The sequence below is a fragment of the Arvicola amphibius genome, chromosome 15 (assembly GCF_903992535.2).
Source record: "Arvicola amphibius chromosome 15, mArvAmp1.2, whole genome shotgun sequence".
Classification (NCBI taxonomy): Eukaryota; Metazoa; Chordata; class Mammalia; order Rodentia; family Cricetidae; genus Arvicola; species Arvicola amphibius.
Window position 1 is genome coordinate 47,706,393 of NC_052061.1, and position 18,193 is coordinate 47,724,585.

Below are 18,193 nucleotides of genomic sequence, written 5' to 3' on the forward strand. Positions count from 1 at the left end.
GGCTCATGGCTGATCCTCCTGGCAGCGCACAGAGCTTTCGCCTCACAGCAGAGGGACCCTCAGGAAGATGCTTGAGCTCCTCTGAGACCTCCACGCCATTGTCCTCAGCAATCTTCAGAATGAGGCTGCCGCCCTGTTCCCGAGGTATGGTGGCATGACGGCAGATCTCCAAGGATCCATTACCTGTGGAGAGAGTCATTTTGGGCAGTATGGCCATAGCACTGTGATGCACATGGCAACTGCTTGATGGTGGGTATGTGGTGTACACATGCATACATGTATGTGCTCATGTGAAGGCCAGAGGCTAACATCAAGTGACCTAACAACTGGAACCTTAAGACTTTTCTTGTAGGCTGGGACCACTACTTCCCTATTTCAGGAGCAGAGGTCTGGCAACTAGCCACACCTGTTGACAAGAGCCTCGAGAGCAGAACTCTTGAGCTGCAAAACTAGGTGGGACCTTTGATTTAGAAGCACAAAAATCTGGAGCTAAAACCAAGTCTGACTCTGACCTTTGGCCTCCACAAGACAGGGGCTCCAAACCAATAAAGAACCCTCAGTAAACTTGCTTGTCAGGAACACAAGAATGTCACCAGCCGATCTCAAGATGCTTCTCTTGGCCATGGTCAGAATGGTGATGATGGCTTACAATTATTTCAGCTTTACAAAAGACACCTGGATGCTGGATGGTTGTGGCACACGCCTTTAATCCCAGGACTGGGTAGGCAGAGGCAGGCTAATCTCTGAGTTCAAGGCCAGTCTGGTCTATGTAGTTGTAGGGTCCATGGGTATAACCCTGCTCCCGGGGTTCATCTTGAGGACAAGTATCTGGCCATCCAGCTAAAACATCCTGTTTGTTCCCCTGCTCCTTTATTAAGTAAAACTCTCCACGCTTTACGGCAGCTGAGCACAAACAGCAGGGTCATATGTAACCTGTGCTGCTAAGCTCAGGCACCTCCCCACGCCAGCCAACTTGATGCCAAGGTCACTCTGGGGAGAAACTCACCACCAGCACAATCCTCCTGTATCTCACCTCTTCGCAACAAACAATCCCGTCCGGAAAGACAGGCTCTGCAAAGCTACCTTTCTTCTTCTAAGTTCTTTTTTAGCAGTACCATCTCCCTTTTTCAAGTTTCTTCTTTCTCTTTTATATCTTAGTATTCTTAACTTCCAGCTCCTCAAAACTCTTAATAGACTTCACAGATTCTTCCTGAATCTCCTCAAAGGCTTTGGCCAAATTCTCTAATTGCTCTTTTGCTTTTACCTGCTCCCAATCAAGAATATTAAAGCCCCCTGATTGTAGAAACCAGGGACAATACTCTCAGAAAATTAGGCATTAAACTACCTTACACAAAAGAAAAGTGTCTCAAAAATTCTTGTGCTGTCTAGTTGTAATACTGGTGCCTTCCTTGCCTTGCTTCTCTAAAAGAACTATCAACTGGCCTGTCAGTCACTTGGCCCATCAATACTGAATTACTTGCACCCATTTTCAATTCACCCTCACCAATCAATTTCTTACCTGCGGGCCAGCGTCCAAGGGCAATCTCTCAAGGGTCCCCTACTTCCTGACCTCGCTGATGTGCATCCAACCGTAAGGCCTACGTTACTCTCGGTACAGTTCACAAGCCTCTGCCCCGTATGCAAGCCGGGCAAGGGCCTGGAAATTTCAAGAACACACAAGACACCTGGGTCATTTGAAAGGAGATCAGCCGAATGCCATTTATTCAAACTTAGGAACAACTTAAATACATAGTAATGGAGTAAGTCACAAAACAATCCCATACCAATTTGGAATTATGATTATTAAAAGGGTTATTTAGATAGAGGAAAAACTTACAGATCACCGTCCTAGACAACAGCCTTCTGCAAGACCAGGAAAAGAGTCTGACAGCCTGAAGCGGAGTTCTAATCAAGACAGGGAGAACAGGGCTCCCTCTGCTCTTTTCAAACAAGAGACCCCGCCCAAGTGGGCTGGTATCTTAAAGGCTATTGGCTGAAGGAGCAGAAGGCGCTCGTGCAGCACCTGAAACCTAGCTGCTCCACAATGGAACGCCCCCCACCCCCCATCCCTGCACGTGGCAAATTTCCATGCCCAAATTGGAGTAAGCAGTTGCCCTATAGCTAACCACCTGGCCTGTAAGAAAGCAACTGGCCTATGAAAATGCTGACAGCCCGGTAGTGGTGGCACACGCCTTTAATCCCAGCACTCAGGAGGCAGAGGCAGGCGGATCTCTGGGAGTTTGAGGCCAGCCTGGTCTACAAGAGCTAGTTCCAGGACAGACTCAAAAACTACAGCGAAATGCTCTCTTGAAAAAAACAAAAGGATTTTCCCTGTGGGTAAAGGAACTGTTAAATCTTTCTGGGGAAGGCCAGGTGTGGTGGTGTACAGCTGCCTCTAATCCCAGCACTTGGGAGGCAGAGACTGGCAGATCTCTGGGATTTCAAGGCCCGCCTGGCCTACAGTGCAATTTCCAGAAAGAGCTAGAGCTGGACACAGTGCCATTCACTTCTCCCTGGAATACTCCTACCTTTGTTATTAAGAAAATTATAGGGATGTCATCCTATTAGCTGGACAGGACCCAGATATGGTTCTTGAGGCTTTTGCTGACCTAGCACATGCTGGGTTGATGATTGCCTCTGAAAAGATACAACAACAGTTTCCATATCCATACTTGGGGCATCAGCTGTTGTAGACAGGAGTAAAACCACGGAAAGTTACTCTTTGCTTAGATAAACTACAAAATTGGAACGATTTCAAAAATTACTTGGAGACCTCAATTGGGTCTGGCCCAATCTGGGAACTCCTACGTGAGTCTTACAACCACTTTTTGACATTCTCTAGGGGAACTCAGATCCTCCTTCCGTAAGTTGACACCTCAGGCAAAGCAATGTATTACTTTAATTGAAGAAAAGCTTGCCTCTGCTCATATTCATTATATTGACTATAGTCAGCCTCTGCTGTTGATAATTTTTCCCTCAGCATAGTCCTACTGCAGTTTTTTGGCAGCAAGGACCCATCCTATGGGTACGTAAACACGTGTCACTTGTAAAAATTGTTATCTCGTATCCATCAGCTGTTACGTGTTAATCAGAAAGGGTATGAACTTAGTTTGCAAACCTTTGGAATGTTACCTGATAAGGTTATTACACCATATACCCAGGTAGAAATAACTTGGCTGCAAAATTTTGCTAAAGATTGGACCTTGCTTTTATACACTAATCCCTAGAGGTTGATAATCATTATCCTTCTGATAAATTGGTCACCTTTTTCAAAAATCATCCGGTATGCTTCCCTAAAGTTATTTCTTTGCAACCTCTGGCAGAGTCACAGAATGTGTTTAGTGATGGGTCTTCCACCGGGAGAGCTGTGAATTTGATATTCAGCCTGTTGATGCTAAATCTGCTCAGGTGGCTAAATTGGTCGCCGTACATATGGCCCTAGAGTCATATGCTGATATTCCATTTAACCTTTTTACTGACAATCAATATAGAAGCAAAATTCTTGCACCTTTAGAAACTGCAGCTTTTATTGCCTCTGTATCTTGAGTCCAGATGTAGTTATTGGCTTATTCAAACACTGGTTTGGGCCCGATCTGTTCCCATTTACGTAGAGCACTTGCGGGCTCATACTAACCTTCCTTGTCCCTTGAGGGAGGGGAATGCATCGGTTGATCAGCTTACTCGCCAAATTTGTGCAGGGTTATACAAGTTACACTAGGAGAACTGACACGTTAAAGGAGATGTGAGTGTAACCCCCTGCTGTAGAAAGGTTATTTCCACATGAGTAAGTGGGAATATAAAACATGGGGCTTGAGAGCTGAGATATGCCTCAACAGTTAAGAGCACTGGCTGTTCTTCCAGAGAATCCCAGCATCCGTAGGACAGCTCACAGCTGTCTGTAACTCCAGTTCAAGGGGATCCCTGTCACTTTTCTGGCTTCTGCAGACACTGCACTGGCAAATAACCATACACATACAATGTTTAAAATTTTTAAGTGGGGGTGGGGTGGAACTTGGAAGTGCACTTTTAATCCCGACACTCAGGAGGCATAGGCAGGTGGATCACTGTGCGTTTTGGCCAGGCTGGTTGGTGTAAACAGTGAGTTCCAGGCCAGCTACAGAGTGAGGACTTGTACTGGAAAAAAGAAAGTAGAAAGCTATAAAGCAGTTGGTAGATTCCTTTCCCTGGGATCCATCGACAGTACCATACAAATCTTTCCTGCTGCTGCCTGCTTGTAATCCCAGCACTTTGGTGGTAGAAATATGAGGATCATAAATTCAACGAACTGATTTTATTTCTCAAGAGTAGCACCATTCTAAGCCTTGAGTGAAAGAAAGACATCACTGTTGGGATCATCTGGAGTCCTGGCCTTCAGCTGCTCTTCCCTGCTAGAGATCTTTTCTTTCCTTCTGATTTGAGTTACTAAAGGCTGTGTCCAAGTTGTTTACCAGCTCTGCTTCACGAGCACGTGTTGCCTTGGCCTCAAGGATCAGAGGATGAGGTTTTCACCTGTTGGCCCACCTGACTGTTGGGTATATAAGCCTCCATGGTGCTACTGAATAAGAGGCTTTTTACCAGTGACTAGAGGTCCATGTCTCTGTTTCTCTGTCTCTGTGTTTGTCTGTTTCAACCTCCAGCCCCTTGCCCAAAGCTTGCGAACTGTATGGTAGCGCATATAGCACAGACAGGCATTGTGCGCTGCGCATCACTAAATATTGGAGAATATGTCTACACTTTAACAGCATCCACTCAAGACAGGCATGGTGGTACAACACCTGTAATCTCAGCAATTAGGAGGCTGAGGTAGGAACAATCTCTTCCAGGCCAGCTGTGACTATAACAACCTCTCTCAAGCTGTGCAGTGGTGGCGCATGCCTTTAATCCTAGCACTTGGGAAGCAGAGGCAGGCCGATCTCTGAGTTTGAGGCCAACCTGGTCTACAAGAGCTAGTTCCAGGACAGGCTCCAAAGCTACAAAGAAACCGTCTTGAAAAAAAAAAAAAACAAAAAAAAAACAAAAAAAAGCTCTCTCAAACGAAACAAAATACACTTTGGGGTCACTTGGCGTTCCACATTAGAGTTGATGTTGGGGGACGGGACCAAGGTACAGTCTAACCATGGGCCCCCCAGGCTTCCTGAAATCAACCTGCCTGACAGGTGTTGAGAGCAGCTGCAGTCTCGGAACAACTTGTGCATTCTCTGAAACTTGGAAGATGCAGGATTTGTGGAACACTAGATTTGGTGGTGCTGGGTTGGGTTCACATGGGCCCCAAGAGACATCTTTTCCAGGGGGACAGAATAGCTGGGGTGGCAGTGGAGGGCTCAGGTGAGACTTGGTATTTCGGATCAATAACTGCCCCACTCAGACTAGGCGGCTTTAATCTTGAGGTTCAAAAGGGGCCATCGAGCACCAGGGAACATCTTGTGTTTTTTATTCCTCGCTGTCAGCGCATAGTGTTAGCCTCAGGGCTGGAGAAAGTGCCCCACGCTGGCTCCCTGGAAACCACTTAGGCAAGTATGGGAGCCTGGGCTGGTCTCAGCCAGTCTCTTAGAGTCAGGAGGCAGCAGACAGGGAAGCCACAGTCACCACAGTCTCAGGCTTGAGGACGCTGCCCTGTGGGAAGCCCAGGACTTGCCCATGTGTGTCTCTGTGCTCTGCAGTGACACATGTCGTACCTTTGTGAGAGTGTTTACAGGGTTATCCACTGAGCCAATCTACCACCATCTTCACCAGATCACCTGTGCCTGCTTGCAGGAGATCATCACGGCTCAGCTTATTGGTTGTTGACTTTCCCTTAGAAGTGGGGTGGGGAGCCCTCACCTGAGTAGCCAATTCCCCCATTGCAAATAGCTGTGCGCTCTTCTGCCCTGATTGCACGTGGTCTGTAGGTCTTGGGGGAGGGATAGAGGATATAGATGAGGGAAGAATTAGGGGCAGAGGCTCCATCTGTGTGGCTATGGAGATGCCAACAGCCGTTCTGGATAAAGACTTTCCAGAGTGGCATTTAAGGGAAAGCACCACCCATATTCCTGTCAGTAACCTCTGCCCAGGCTCTGTAAAGAAATCCAATAAGGTTGTTGTTTCCCCAAGGTAAAATGTTGTTATGTACCTAAGTTTGTTGCTGGAACTTTGAGAGGAGAGGTAGTGGTTGTCTCCCCCCTCAGAGGCAGAAGGTATATGAAGCTGAAAGTCTCTATCATTCCTTGCAGAGAGCCTGGGGCTGGGAAGCTACTTCACAGGCATTGGGCTCCTAGGCCAGAGGCCTCAGGAAGGTATGTGTCTATCTGGAAGATACACAGACCGTGAAGGCTGCCTGAAAGCATCCAGCTCCCACTGAGCCATTAGACTATGTGACTGAAGTTTTGCTCCTTTCTGGTCAACCTTTGATCCACAGTCCAAAGCACAGGTGTCAGCTAGTGGGACACCTATCCCCCCGTGGTGTCTGTGGTCTAGAAAGGGAGCACAAGAGCTCTAAGAGGATGAAAGAAAGGCAGAATTTCTACCTCAGTATTGAGGTCTGACCCTACCCTGTGTTAGCCCCTCCCACTGCCCCCAAGACCACCTGGAAGTGGCTGTGAGTGGCAAGTGAGGCTGCTCACCTGGGATTTTAGGAACCTGCTAAGCTCTAGGAGTTTTTACTGTTGTGAACGTAAGCAGCGCCCTTACCACATACAGAAAGTTGGGAAATAACAGCCAGAAAGGCCATGGTGCTGGATGAAAGCTGATATGTGCATCCCAGCATCCCCAAGCATCCAATGAACTAGCTTCCAATGTTTCGTTTTACTGTCTCCCTTGTATTTTGGAACCCTGGTGGATGAGGGACAGCTCAGAGGCTAGGGTTGCTGGCCACAGCCCTGTCAGGCCCCAGATGAATTCTTTGTTGTTGTTTGGTTGTTGTTGTTGTTTGTGTGTTTTCTTGAGACAAAGTCTCTCTATGTAGCTCTGGCTACCCTGGAGCTCACTGTGAAAGCCAGGCTGGCCCTAAACTCAAAGAGATCTGCCGACCTTTGCCTTCTGAGTGCTGGGATTAAAAACACATGATGCCGTGGCTTGGCTTTAGAAGTCTTCATGAATGAGGATTTGAGAAGCAGGAGCAAGTATCACGGGATACTTTCCACAGACCTGATGTCCCATGAAACCCACCACCAGATCCCCAGTGTTAGGATGTGAACAGGGGATCCAAGGTAGTTTCTATATAGATGCCATGGGACCCTGAGTGAAGCTGGTTTCTCTGGATAGGAAACTGTATTACAGGGTCACCATAGAAGGAAGGCTAAGAACCCCTGCACTAGAGGGTGGGGGAGCCCAGGATGTGGGGCCTGGTTTACGGCTGGTCCTATCATCATCGCTGGTGTCACCCAGCACTGCTCCGAGTGCTGACTCCTGGTACCCAGAGTCTTCTGTTGGAGGTGGGGAGGCAGTGCAGCATCATCTAGAAGGCAAGCCACCACCCCAGGCTGTGAGCCTGAATCCGTGTCTCCTGCATCTTCCCAATGGGCTTAGAATGTGAGAACCAAGGTGGGGAGCCAGAGGCTAGTGTTGATAGAGTGCAGATGGCAAGTGACTCACGGAGCCTCGAGTCCAGCAAGAGCCACAAGCAGCTGTGCTGCCACTGCAATGCGTCCATCCCTGCGGTCATCACGGTTACCATCAAGATGACAGAGTCACAGGGCCATGCTGTTCCATTCTCAGCTTGCATGTCAGGGCTCCTTCGTAAGTGTAGTGAGAAACTCCCATGGCATCCTTATCAGGCATTCCAGGCCGTCTTGGTGATGGCTCCAGCAAGGCTAGGGACAGGCACAAGAAGAGTTAACTCTGAGAGGTGCCATCACTCTTGGAGAACTCCTCCTGAGGCCCATCTTGGTGAGGGCAAGGGAGCTCTGGCACCTTGAAGTACCCTTTAAAGACAGCGCTGGGGCTGGGGAGATGCTCGGGGTTAGGGGGACTCAAGTTCAGTTCCCAACACCCACATCAGGCAGCACCCACCCACCTATAGCTCCAGCTCCAGGGACTCAGACACCCTCCTCTGGTCTCCGTGGGCACTGCACACCCACATACCCATAAACACATGGACAGACTAGTGGATGTATTGAGTTCAAGGCCAACCTGGTCATTATAGCAAGTTCCAGGTCAGCCAGAAATACAGTGACACTGTCCAAAAATAAATAAATAGAAAATAAAGGATTTGGGGCCAACGGCAGTCTGGATAAAATGGGGATGTCGTGACTTCTGAGCAGTGACGGGGAGAGCAACACCTCAGAGTACCAGCACCAAAGGCAGAAAGGCAGGCTCCAGTTCTGCCTGCTCTGCACAGACCTGGGGGAAGACGAGCACGTCTGACCCGGGCACCGGTGTCTTGTGCTGTGACCCACTTTGCTCCTGCGAGCACTCAGAGCACACAGGTGTGTGCCAAGTGAGCCCCCCATCCCCCAGGCTCTTCTCAGGGAAACCTGGCCCAGAGTCAAGAGCAGAGGTCCCTGCAAGGCAGGGCACAGGCTCTCATAAGAGTCTCATTCCATACAGAGGTCTCACCCAACCCAGCTTACTTGGATCCATCTCTACCAAGGTTTTCCATTCTTCCATCTTGTGAAGGTCAAGGCAGTAGAGGTCACTAAGGGTCACCTGGCGATCACCAGCTTCAAACATGCCACCATAGACATAGAGCAGTCCATGCTTGACGGCCAGCATGGCATTTGAACGCGGACATGGCTCCTGCCCAGTGCTGCTGGCCTCCAGAGCACTGTCTTCAGCCTTAGGTGGGGGTCGCACCGGCAGCCCAGAGGGAGCAAGCACTTGTTTGATGGTGATCACTGTCCCATCTTCAGCCACCACCTCCTTTATCACCTCCAGTGGCTCAGGGGCACCAGTCCCCCCACTCTCCTCTTCAGTGGCACCTTCATGGTCCTCTACTTTGCCCCGCCTCCGTTTCTTCTTCTCCGACTTGGGGCCCTGTTAACACAACTCAAGCTGCACAGCAGGGCAGTGAGAGCCCTCCCTCTACCACGCCAGTCAACATGCCATCTAACATGCTACCCCGGAAGAGGTGTGGAGCAGCGCAGGCGTGAGCAGACATTCCAGGTAGCCAGGACGGCAGCGAGGAACGGCCTCCTAGCCTTCACTGTAATGAGGGACAGACATTCCTGAGTCCCACACTGGGAAGCACCCAGGTGAGATCAGGCCTGGCTAAAATGCAGACAAAGGTGTCTGAGGCTCTTCTTGGGAAATCCGACCCATTCACACAGTCACTCACAGAAGGGATGCAGATCACTCCCAGCCAACAACAGGGCTGGATGACAGGAGGGTCAGAACTCCACTCTGACCCTCAAGACCGTGCAGGGCCCTCCGTCACCAGCACTGAGGTACCCTCCTACTGGGTTCCCTGCAGGAGGACATGTACTCTGTCTCCCTGGCCACTCTGTAGTAGCCTCTGTCATCTGGCAGAACACTATGCTCACAAGATGGCATTGACTGAGCTACATTCAAATATTCCAGCTATGTCGGGCAGTGGTGGCGCACGCCTTTAATCCCAGCTCTCGGGAGGCAGAGGCAGGCGGATCTCTGAGTTCGAGGCCAGCCTGGTCTACAAGAGCTAGTTCCAGGACAGGCTCTAGAAACTACAGGGAAACCCTGTCTCGAAAAACCAAAAAAAAAAAAAAAAAAAAAAAAAAACAAAAAACAAATATTCCAGCTATGACTACCTCCAGCCAACCTGGACCTGCTCCCTGTTCTAGACACAAGACCCACTCCATCCTGAGGCTGCAGTGGGCGTCTCATACAGAACAGCCCCTGAAGGACATCTTGGAGCCCGAGGACCAAGTAATCTGAAAATATAAGGCTAACCTATACATGGGCTCAATGCTCTTGGCAATGTCGGAGACCCTGAGTGGCCATGCCTGGTATAGCTTCTCAGAGCAGGGGCCCACATGTGCAAGGTTTTCTATCATATCGTATCTCTGTGTATCATAGACCCTTCCACGAGGCTGAGCCCACAGCAGGTACTAGTGCTCACATAGTTTGAGCACTCAGAGCAGTTTCTTTGTGCAGATGCCAGGGCAACCTGAGACGATCACCTGCTAGTCTGTCTGCTCCAGCACTGACAAGGACAACAGAAAGGGGTATGGAAACAGAGCTGAGCTCAAGCAACAACAGACATTAACTGACACAGAGAACCTGACATGATCAACATCTCAGCTCTGCCAAGGAGTGGTAGGTGACATAAAGAAGGGACAGGGACCACAAGCCTAGTCACCCAGTACCCACACAGAAGAGTACATGGGCCTTAAAAGGAAGCAACAAGACTCGAGAGTGTGTAGGAGACAGACAGACAATATGGAAGACTCTCAGGAGCCGAGGCTACTTTTAGCTGTGCTGTGAACCAGCGACTCCTGGCAGGATCGTAGATATGTAAGTCACTAAAGAATGAGCCCTCCAGGCTCTCCTCCTCCTCCTCATCACACACGCCCCCGAAGACCAGTATCTGATGATTTGGAGCCAGGGCCACAGAAAAGCCAGACCTTGGAGTAGGCTTGACCCCTGAAGGGTTAATCCGGGTCCAAGTCCATTTGCCTGTCAAAGAAAACAGAGGAAAGGGTAATAGGAAACACTAACAGACAGCAAGGACACACTGAGAGCCTTGGGCACCGGGATGAGGATAATTGAGAGCGTTTGAAATTATTTAGGCATAGAAACTCACTTTGTCCCCCTTGTAGGAAGAGGGGACGCCAGTCAACCATCCTCATGGTGCATCCTTCTCCAAGCTCAGCTGTGTGACACTGCCTATGCCCCAACTTCACCTTCTAAGGGATCCTGGAACCAACAGTTGAAAGGCAGAGAGACAGATGTGGAGATGCCATCTTGCTAGAGGAGGTACATGGGCTAAAATATACCTCACTGGGGTCCTAAACCAGCTCACCCAGCCCTGGACTACACCACCTCTCATTGGGGACAGCTGAGCTCAGCTTTCCCAACAGGTGTCAAATTCTTCCGACACATGGAAAATGTCTTCTCGTTACTTCTGTAAGAACTGAGATTGTCCCTCACTAAACATTAAAAAAGTGCTGGTGACCATGCACTGGTGGTGGCTGATGAGGTCCACAGTGCAGGTAGGACTCTGGGTCTACCCACTAGTGGTCCCCAGTCAACCCATCACAGCAGCAGGTGCTGTGGGGAGGGACTAGAGCCGAAAACACTAACATGGAGTTAGCGAGGCCCACTATCTCACACAGAGGGAGCGCTGCTCATAACACAGGACTCCCTTTTCATGGGGCTACTTGCTGTGCCCAAGGGACAGCACCACACTGTCCAGCCTCCAGGTTCAAGCTTCACAGGTCCCCAATCCTAGGTTCCTGCCAGCAGTGGCAAACGACTACATTTGAGCACACAGAACTACATATTATAGTAATGTCTGTGTGCTCTTGAGTAAGAAAACACTCTTTAAAATGTCAAGCAAGGACAGGACCACAGCAGCTCCTCCTTCCCATCTCCTCACTCCTCATCTGCCCTCACATATGGCTCCACACGTTGGGGCTGAGCATGCATGTTCTGCGAGTCCGCCCAAAAGTGTCCTCCCTAATCTTACCTCTAAGCATGAAGACTATACCTGAGAATAACACAAATACAACACAGGGTTTTCGAGGGGGACACAGTGGCTGAGTGACCAGGGCTCCTGCTGCCGTCCAGGGCACACTGAAGGCTCACCCGAGTCACATAAGGCACCACGGTCCAACCACTCCTGAGAAAAGTGGTCTGGTCCTTGGCTCTAGACAGGCAACAGGGAACTCAATGCAGCTCCCATTTTGATAAAAGGGACACACAGTTTTTGCTTCTGCCCAGAGGCTAAATGTAACCCACCCAAGGCCATACATCCAGAACACAATCCTCAAGCACAGCAGTACCTTCTCCCCCTTCCTCAGGCTTCAGCAGGAACATTTCTGAGTGCTGGGTGCCTTTGTCCACGTCTTTCTTGACTCTCTGCAAAACACAGAAGTATTGAGAACCAGCCAGGCTGCAGCAGCACTCAACAGGAGCCGCAGTCCCATGGAGAGCACGGGTATGGCAGACCGATTTTAAAGCCACCACCAATGGCCAGTCATGCTGGATCACTGCAGTATGCTCTGCCACATAATTCCTGTGCATCCACAGGTTCGTACCATGTGGATGGACCCACACAGCACAGCGCAGCCATACCTCACTCTGGCTCCTACGTGTCATCAGAGGACACAGCTGCACTGGCACCGTGTGGAGAGAAGCAAGCCAACACCACTGACAGACCTCCTGGAGTTCAAACCCACAGATCCCGGGTCCTTAGCCTTCAGCCTCAAACAGTGATGCTGACCGGCTGTCAGCCCTGAGGCCACAACACATACATCTCCTACTCAGCACCCCAAGGCCCAGATAGCTGCTTGCCAAGATCATCACCCTGAGAAGGATGCCAGTCCAATTAAATGTCTTCCTGTACTGTTTGTGCTTAAATTCTCAGTTTTAATGCACTTGATCTTGTGGTCTTTATGTCTACAAGAAAAACTGAGAGACAGCACAGAACCACTGTCCTGGCAGCTGCAGCTGCTCACCCTACCCAGGTCCGTGCAGAAGCTGCACTGATCAGAGGGACCAACCAGGCCACACAGTCCTCCTTTTCCCTATTGTTGCTTCTCTCCCCCAGGGTGCCATTCAGGTCCTACATGTTCTGCAGGCTGGCTAAGCTCTGCCCTAGGGAACCACTAGTTCCCCTTTCCATCTGTACTTCCCAGAAGGATGTGGCAGGAATGGGAGGTGGGAGGTAAGCGGGCACACGAAAAAAAAAACATTAAAAATCTTACTTGTGTCTCACTCCCTTAAGGCTGTTGGAGGAGTATCTGCCCTCCTTTGAAAAAAAAAAAAGCACAATACAGTTAAGCCTTTACTCCGAGAACGCACACCTGGACAATGTAGGAAATTCCTCCACTAAACCCCACCACGCTGCTCCACTCTACCAGAAAGGGAATAAGCATAACAGAACGGCGTCCGGGACAGATCTGATTTGCAAAGGAAGCGTGGGAGAGAGCGACCAGGTAAACCAGGGGTACCGGTGCGCGGAGGGGTACCGGAGAAACGAAAAGGCCTGAGGGCGCCGGGTTCGGTACAGGCCCGCCACCCACAAACCCCTGCACAACTCCGGCTCCCGGCCTCCCACCCGCAGCCCCAGGCCACGCCACGCCTCCCTCCACGACCGTCCCTCTGAGCCTCGCTCACCTCCTCCTTCCGCGAGCGCTTGGACACCTTCTTCTCCATCTTAGCCGCGCAGCGGCCCTTCTCTTTCTTGCCCTTCTTGCCCATCGCGCCGGTTCTGAAGCGGCACCTGGAGACGACGGAAGGCGAGTAAGCAGCGCGCGAAATAAAGGTCACTTCCTGTCCGTTTCTCTGGTGTTCCGGCGAGCTGCCGACTCCACGAGTACTTTGGGTCCGCCTTCCCGGCGCATCTTGGGACGCTTTAGCACGCGGCTGCTCCTGGATACACTACCTAAGTGGGAGACTCTCACCTAGACTGGAGCAAGTGGACTTCTGGACAGCTCATATCCCGAGAGAAATTTCCGTGCATTTAGGGGATTTCTGACCCAAGTTAAGGCAGCCTCATACCCTACCCCATGTAAATGTGCCAGTCGTTGTCAGGCTCTCGAGGCACTGCCCTGAGCGAGAGAACAACCCTTGACCTTCTGCAGGCGTGGCTCCTCTCCATGGGGAAGCCGGGGCTGATGAGGTCAATCTATCCTCCCAACGGTGCTCAATTTATAGTATGACAAATATGTGGTAGGAAACTATGCTCCAGAATTTGACTCCAATGGCAGAGTGGAAGACAGATCCTGCGGTTTGAAAAGGCAGAATGGAAATGCTCATTGCCTAGAGGGTGTCATCTTTGGGCTGTACTCAAGGAATGGGGCAAATTAAGGACAATGGCAAGCACAACATCAGGCAGAGAGAATACAAATGAACTTCCTTCTTTATGGGAACACCGCCAAAGCATGGCCTTTAAAGAAACTGGCTTGGATCTGGCAACCACTAATCACTGAAGCTCTAAGGAGGCATGAGCACCCAGCTCATTCAAGATTTTTCTAGAAACCTAGTTCTTAAGAAAATTGCTTTTGAGAAAAACAATGGTGTTGTGTAATTTTTCCCAAAGAGATTCCCAGAAACAGAAGCCCACTTGCTCCAGTCTAGGTCAGAGTCCCCCACTTAGCTAGTGTATCCAGGAGCAGCTGCGTATTTTTACCCCAAATAGGACATCAAAAGAGAAATGCGGTCATTTTGGCAGCAGATACACTAGAGTTGGAGCAATGCAGGGATTATCATGGCCCCAAGATTCGTGAAGCCTTCCGTATTTTTCAAGGCTGAAACCAAGATTGTTATCCTCAGAAAGGTCTTCTGGACTAGAACCTGTCTGCAGTGCTGTCCTAGGACTGCACCCCCAACAGCTGCACCTCACTGTTCCCAAAGGAAAAGCCAATCAGGATGGTGTGTTTGCTCCCTCTTCAGACCTGTGGAAGGGAGAGCATATTCCCCGTGGAAGATTTAGAGGGATCTGAAAGAGGCCGGAATTGATGCTTTTATGGTCTGGAAGAATCTCCACGCTAAGTTGGAAAGCTCTTGGGTGATATGGGTCACAGGGATTCACGAGAGGTTGAAATTTTCATTACCAGGACCAGGGTTTTTTTTGGGGGGGGGGGTAATTGTTGTTATTCGTTTGCTTGTTTTTTTGAGACAGGGTTTCTCTGTGTAGCTCTGGCTATCCAGAAACTCACTCTGTAGACCAGACTAACAACAAACTCAAGAGATCCACTTGCCTCTGCCTCTTGAGTGCTGAGATGGGAATAGTGTGCCTGAAGGACAGAGTTCCACTACAAATGAGAGAGAAAAAAAGAGGTGAACCAGAGGAAAGCGCTCATGGTCTCCAGCATTGCTTGCAGATCCTGTGTGATGGCAGTGGGAGAAAAAACAAACAAACAAACAAACAGAAAACAGTTACCTGATCAGACAGAGACAGCAATACCGGCTGAGTCTCTAGACATCATCTTCATTGTAGCAACAGACTGCATCCTGCCCATTGCCCGGGGGAACATTATGTCTCCTTCTGTCCCCTTCTGTCCCCTTCTGTCTCCTTCTGTCCCCTTATGTTGTCTCCTTAAAAACATTCCTTATCCTCCTTGACTTTTATAAGAATATTAGGTAACTTCCAAGTAGCAGTACAGAGGACATCACATCAGTACACTGTATAAGACAGCGCTCCTTCTTCAGGCCTGTAGAAGGGAGCATGTATTCCCTGTGGAAGATTTAGAGAGATCTGGAAGCAGCCAGGCTTAATGCTCTTATTATCTGAAAGACTCTCAGAGCTAAACTGGAGAGCTCTGGTAATACATGTCACAGTGATTCACAAGAGGTGGAAATTTTCAGTACCGAGGAGGAAATGAAATAGAACAGCTAAAGTGAGATCAGAATCCTAAAATAGTGGAAATATTAAGTACCAAGTCCTATTTTAGAAAAATTCTTACTTTTGAAAATTTAATAGCTTGTCTTAAATGTAATGTCACATTTAGACTCTTGGATGTAGGTGGCCAGGCGCCCTCTGCTGCCTTCAACTTGAAGTTCAGAGGAGGAAAAAGTCCATTCCTGATAGAGGGCTGGAAGGAGAGGTTACTGACTGCTAACCGCCTTCACCACAAATGACCAAGGTGACTGGAAGTTTTGAATCACTCAGTTAACATTTACTGAAAGTTCTACAGGGTGAAAAGTCATTCCAGGCCACAAGAGGCACACCAGAGAGCAGGCTTTCTCCTGTCCAGACAGACAAATATATGAAGACACCCGCCAAAGAAGTCAAGTGCAAATAAGTCAAGTCTTATTCTTATGCAAATAAGAACGGGGGCTGGTGGGGATGGAGAGATGGCTCAGCAGTTAAGAACGCTGGGTCAGTCCCCTCTCCCCCCTCACCGGCACCCATGTGGTGGCTCAAAACCATCTAGCGACCACTCCTGGCTTCCTCAGGCACTGCACGTTTAGCACGTGGCTCATAGATGTGCATGCAAACAAAGCACTCATACACATAAAACAAGAATACGTAAAATAAAAAAGGGGGGCTAGAGAGATGGCTCAGAGGTTAAGAGCATTGGCTGTTCTTCCAGAGGGCCTGAACTCAGTGCCTAGCAACCACATGGTGACTCGCAACCATCTATAGTGAGATCTGGTGCCCTCTTCTAACGTGCAGGCAGAACACCGTATACATAATAAATAAACAAATGAATGAATGAATGAACAAACAAACAAACAAACAAATAAATCTTTAAGAAGAAATAAATAAAATAGAAGAAACCAGGAGGTGGTGGCGCACACCTTTAATCCCAGCACTCAGGAGGCAGAGGCAGGTGAATCTTTCACTTACAGGCCAGCCTGGTTTATAAAGCAAATTCCATAAGAGCCAGAGCTACACAGAGAAACCCTGTCTCCAAAAAAAAAAAAAAAAGAAAAAAAAGAAAAAAAAACAAATGAAAAGAAAGGAAAAGAAAAAAATGAATGAAAGGAAGGAAAGATATAAAGGGTAGAGAGCGATGGGATGCAAAGAGAAAGCCGCACAATAGATGTTGTGTCTCGATTTCTAGTTGTTTGGGGTGGAGGGACATAAATCCATCTTTGCATCACCCTGAAAGCTACATTCTTCCTCTTCGGGGCATTACTTAATGACCTGCTCTCCGGAGATCTTTTATGTTATCCCCGGGCCCTGTGCTAGGCAAGTTCTCTCCCACTAACCTACATCCTAACCCTGTCTCATCGGCTTTTTGTTACTCACCTCTAATCTCTGCTTCTGTAGTTGGAAAATGCGCTCCTGGTGCGCTCCAGCTCATCCGTGAGTTTGAGGATGTTTGGTGTGCTCCTGGAGTGATGGATTCTGCCACGGAGTTCTGCTGCTGTCGTGTGTAGTTGATCAATTAACTGATTGGTTAGAAATTCATTGTTTAGACTTTCCATGGTAGTGGTTCTCAACCTTCCGATGCAGCAACCCTTTCACACAGTTCCTCATGTTGTGGGGACCCCCCAACCATAAAATCATTTCCATTGCTACTTCATAACTGTAATTTTGCCATGCATATGAATTGTAATGTCAATATCTGTGTTTTCTGATGGTCTTAGGTGATCCCTGTGAAAGGACCCCCCCCCCCCACACACACACACACAGGTTTGAGACCCACAGGTTGAGAAACACTCTTCTATGGACTTATATATTATTGTTGACTTCTTCTACTTGTTTGAGTCAAACCCAGAGTGGGGAATATTTCCAACCCTAGAAAAGATTTATGTAGCTATTTTTGTAAACAAGAAACTACATGTGCTTAAAGTATGCACACGTGGCTATGCTGGAGCAGGTAGATGCTGAGAAACAGGAGGGACCTATATTTGGCCCTGCCTTCACGGAGGACACACCAGCTCAGGCTGGGGATTGGAGGGGAATGAGTAAAGAATTCGTGAGCCCTGGAATTCCAAATTGGAAGTTTAGGTGCAAGTGGGTCATCTCTTGTTTTTTAAAAGGTTTATCTTTCATTTTTACGTATGTGTGTGGATGTGTGTCATGTGCATGTGTGTGCAGTTCTGAAGAAGGCCAGAGGGGACATTAGATCTGCAGGAGCTAGAGTTACAGGTGGTTGTGAGCCACCAGACAGAGGGCCAGAATGCAGCTCGTATCTCTGCATGAACAGCGTACACTCCCAACCACTGAGCCACCTCTCCAACCCCAGGTAAGTCCTCTTTTTAATGGACATTTTCAAACTTCTTGGCCCAGGGCTACATGTGCTTTCCTTCTAAATAAAAGAAAAAGACAACAAATTAAATAAAATTATAGAATTAAATATACATTGGCATATATTACATTATGAAGCCACCACCACAGCTGCAAAACACTCCTGTTCCCTATACTCTTCCCTGGGTACTTCTCTAGTCTCTTCTTCCCTTCTGCATCCCTACCCCAGTGCTCGCTGGTAGGGATTGCTTACCATCTTCAGGGTTTTAGACACAGAATCAATCATAAAGTCAATGTCTTTGGGGAGGCATTCAGGGGACTCTGTCTTCTTTCCCTGAACCTAATTCTTTGGAGAGTTGCATGCTTACCTATGACTTTTTTTTTTTTTTTTTTTTTTGGTTTTTCGAGACAGGGTTTCTCTCCTATGACTATTTT

At 48.7% G+C, this 18,193-nt stretch overlaps 1 protein-coding gene across 1 annotated transcript; it reads right to left on the minus strand.

The window, feature by feature from the left end:
* Positions 1 to 5,030: 5,030 nt before the first annotated feature.
* LOC119802236 (kelch domain-containing protein 4-like) lies at positions 5,031 to 13,348 on the minus strand. The gene is made up of 5 exons (XM_038313182.1): positions 13,231 to 13,348; positions 11,895 to 11,970; positions 10,358 to 10,566; positions 8,547 to 8,949; positions 5,031 to 7,787 (listed from the first exon to the last, which is right to left on the minus strand). The coding sequence occupies exons 1-5, from the start codon at positions 13,312 to 13,314 to the stop codon at positions 7,651 to 7,653; spliced, it is 909 nt and encodes a 302-aa protein (XP_038169110.1). The 5' UTR covers positions 13,315 to 13,348; the 3' UTR covers positions 5,031 to 7,650.
* Between the last annotated feature and the right edge of the window lie 4,845 nt (positions 13,349 to 18,193).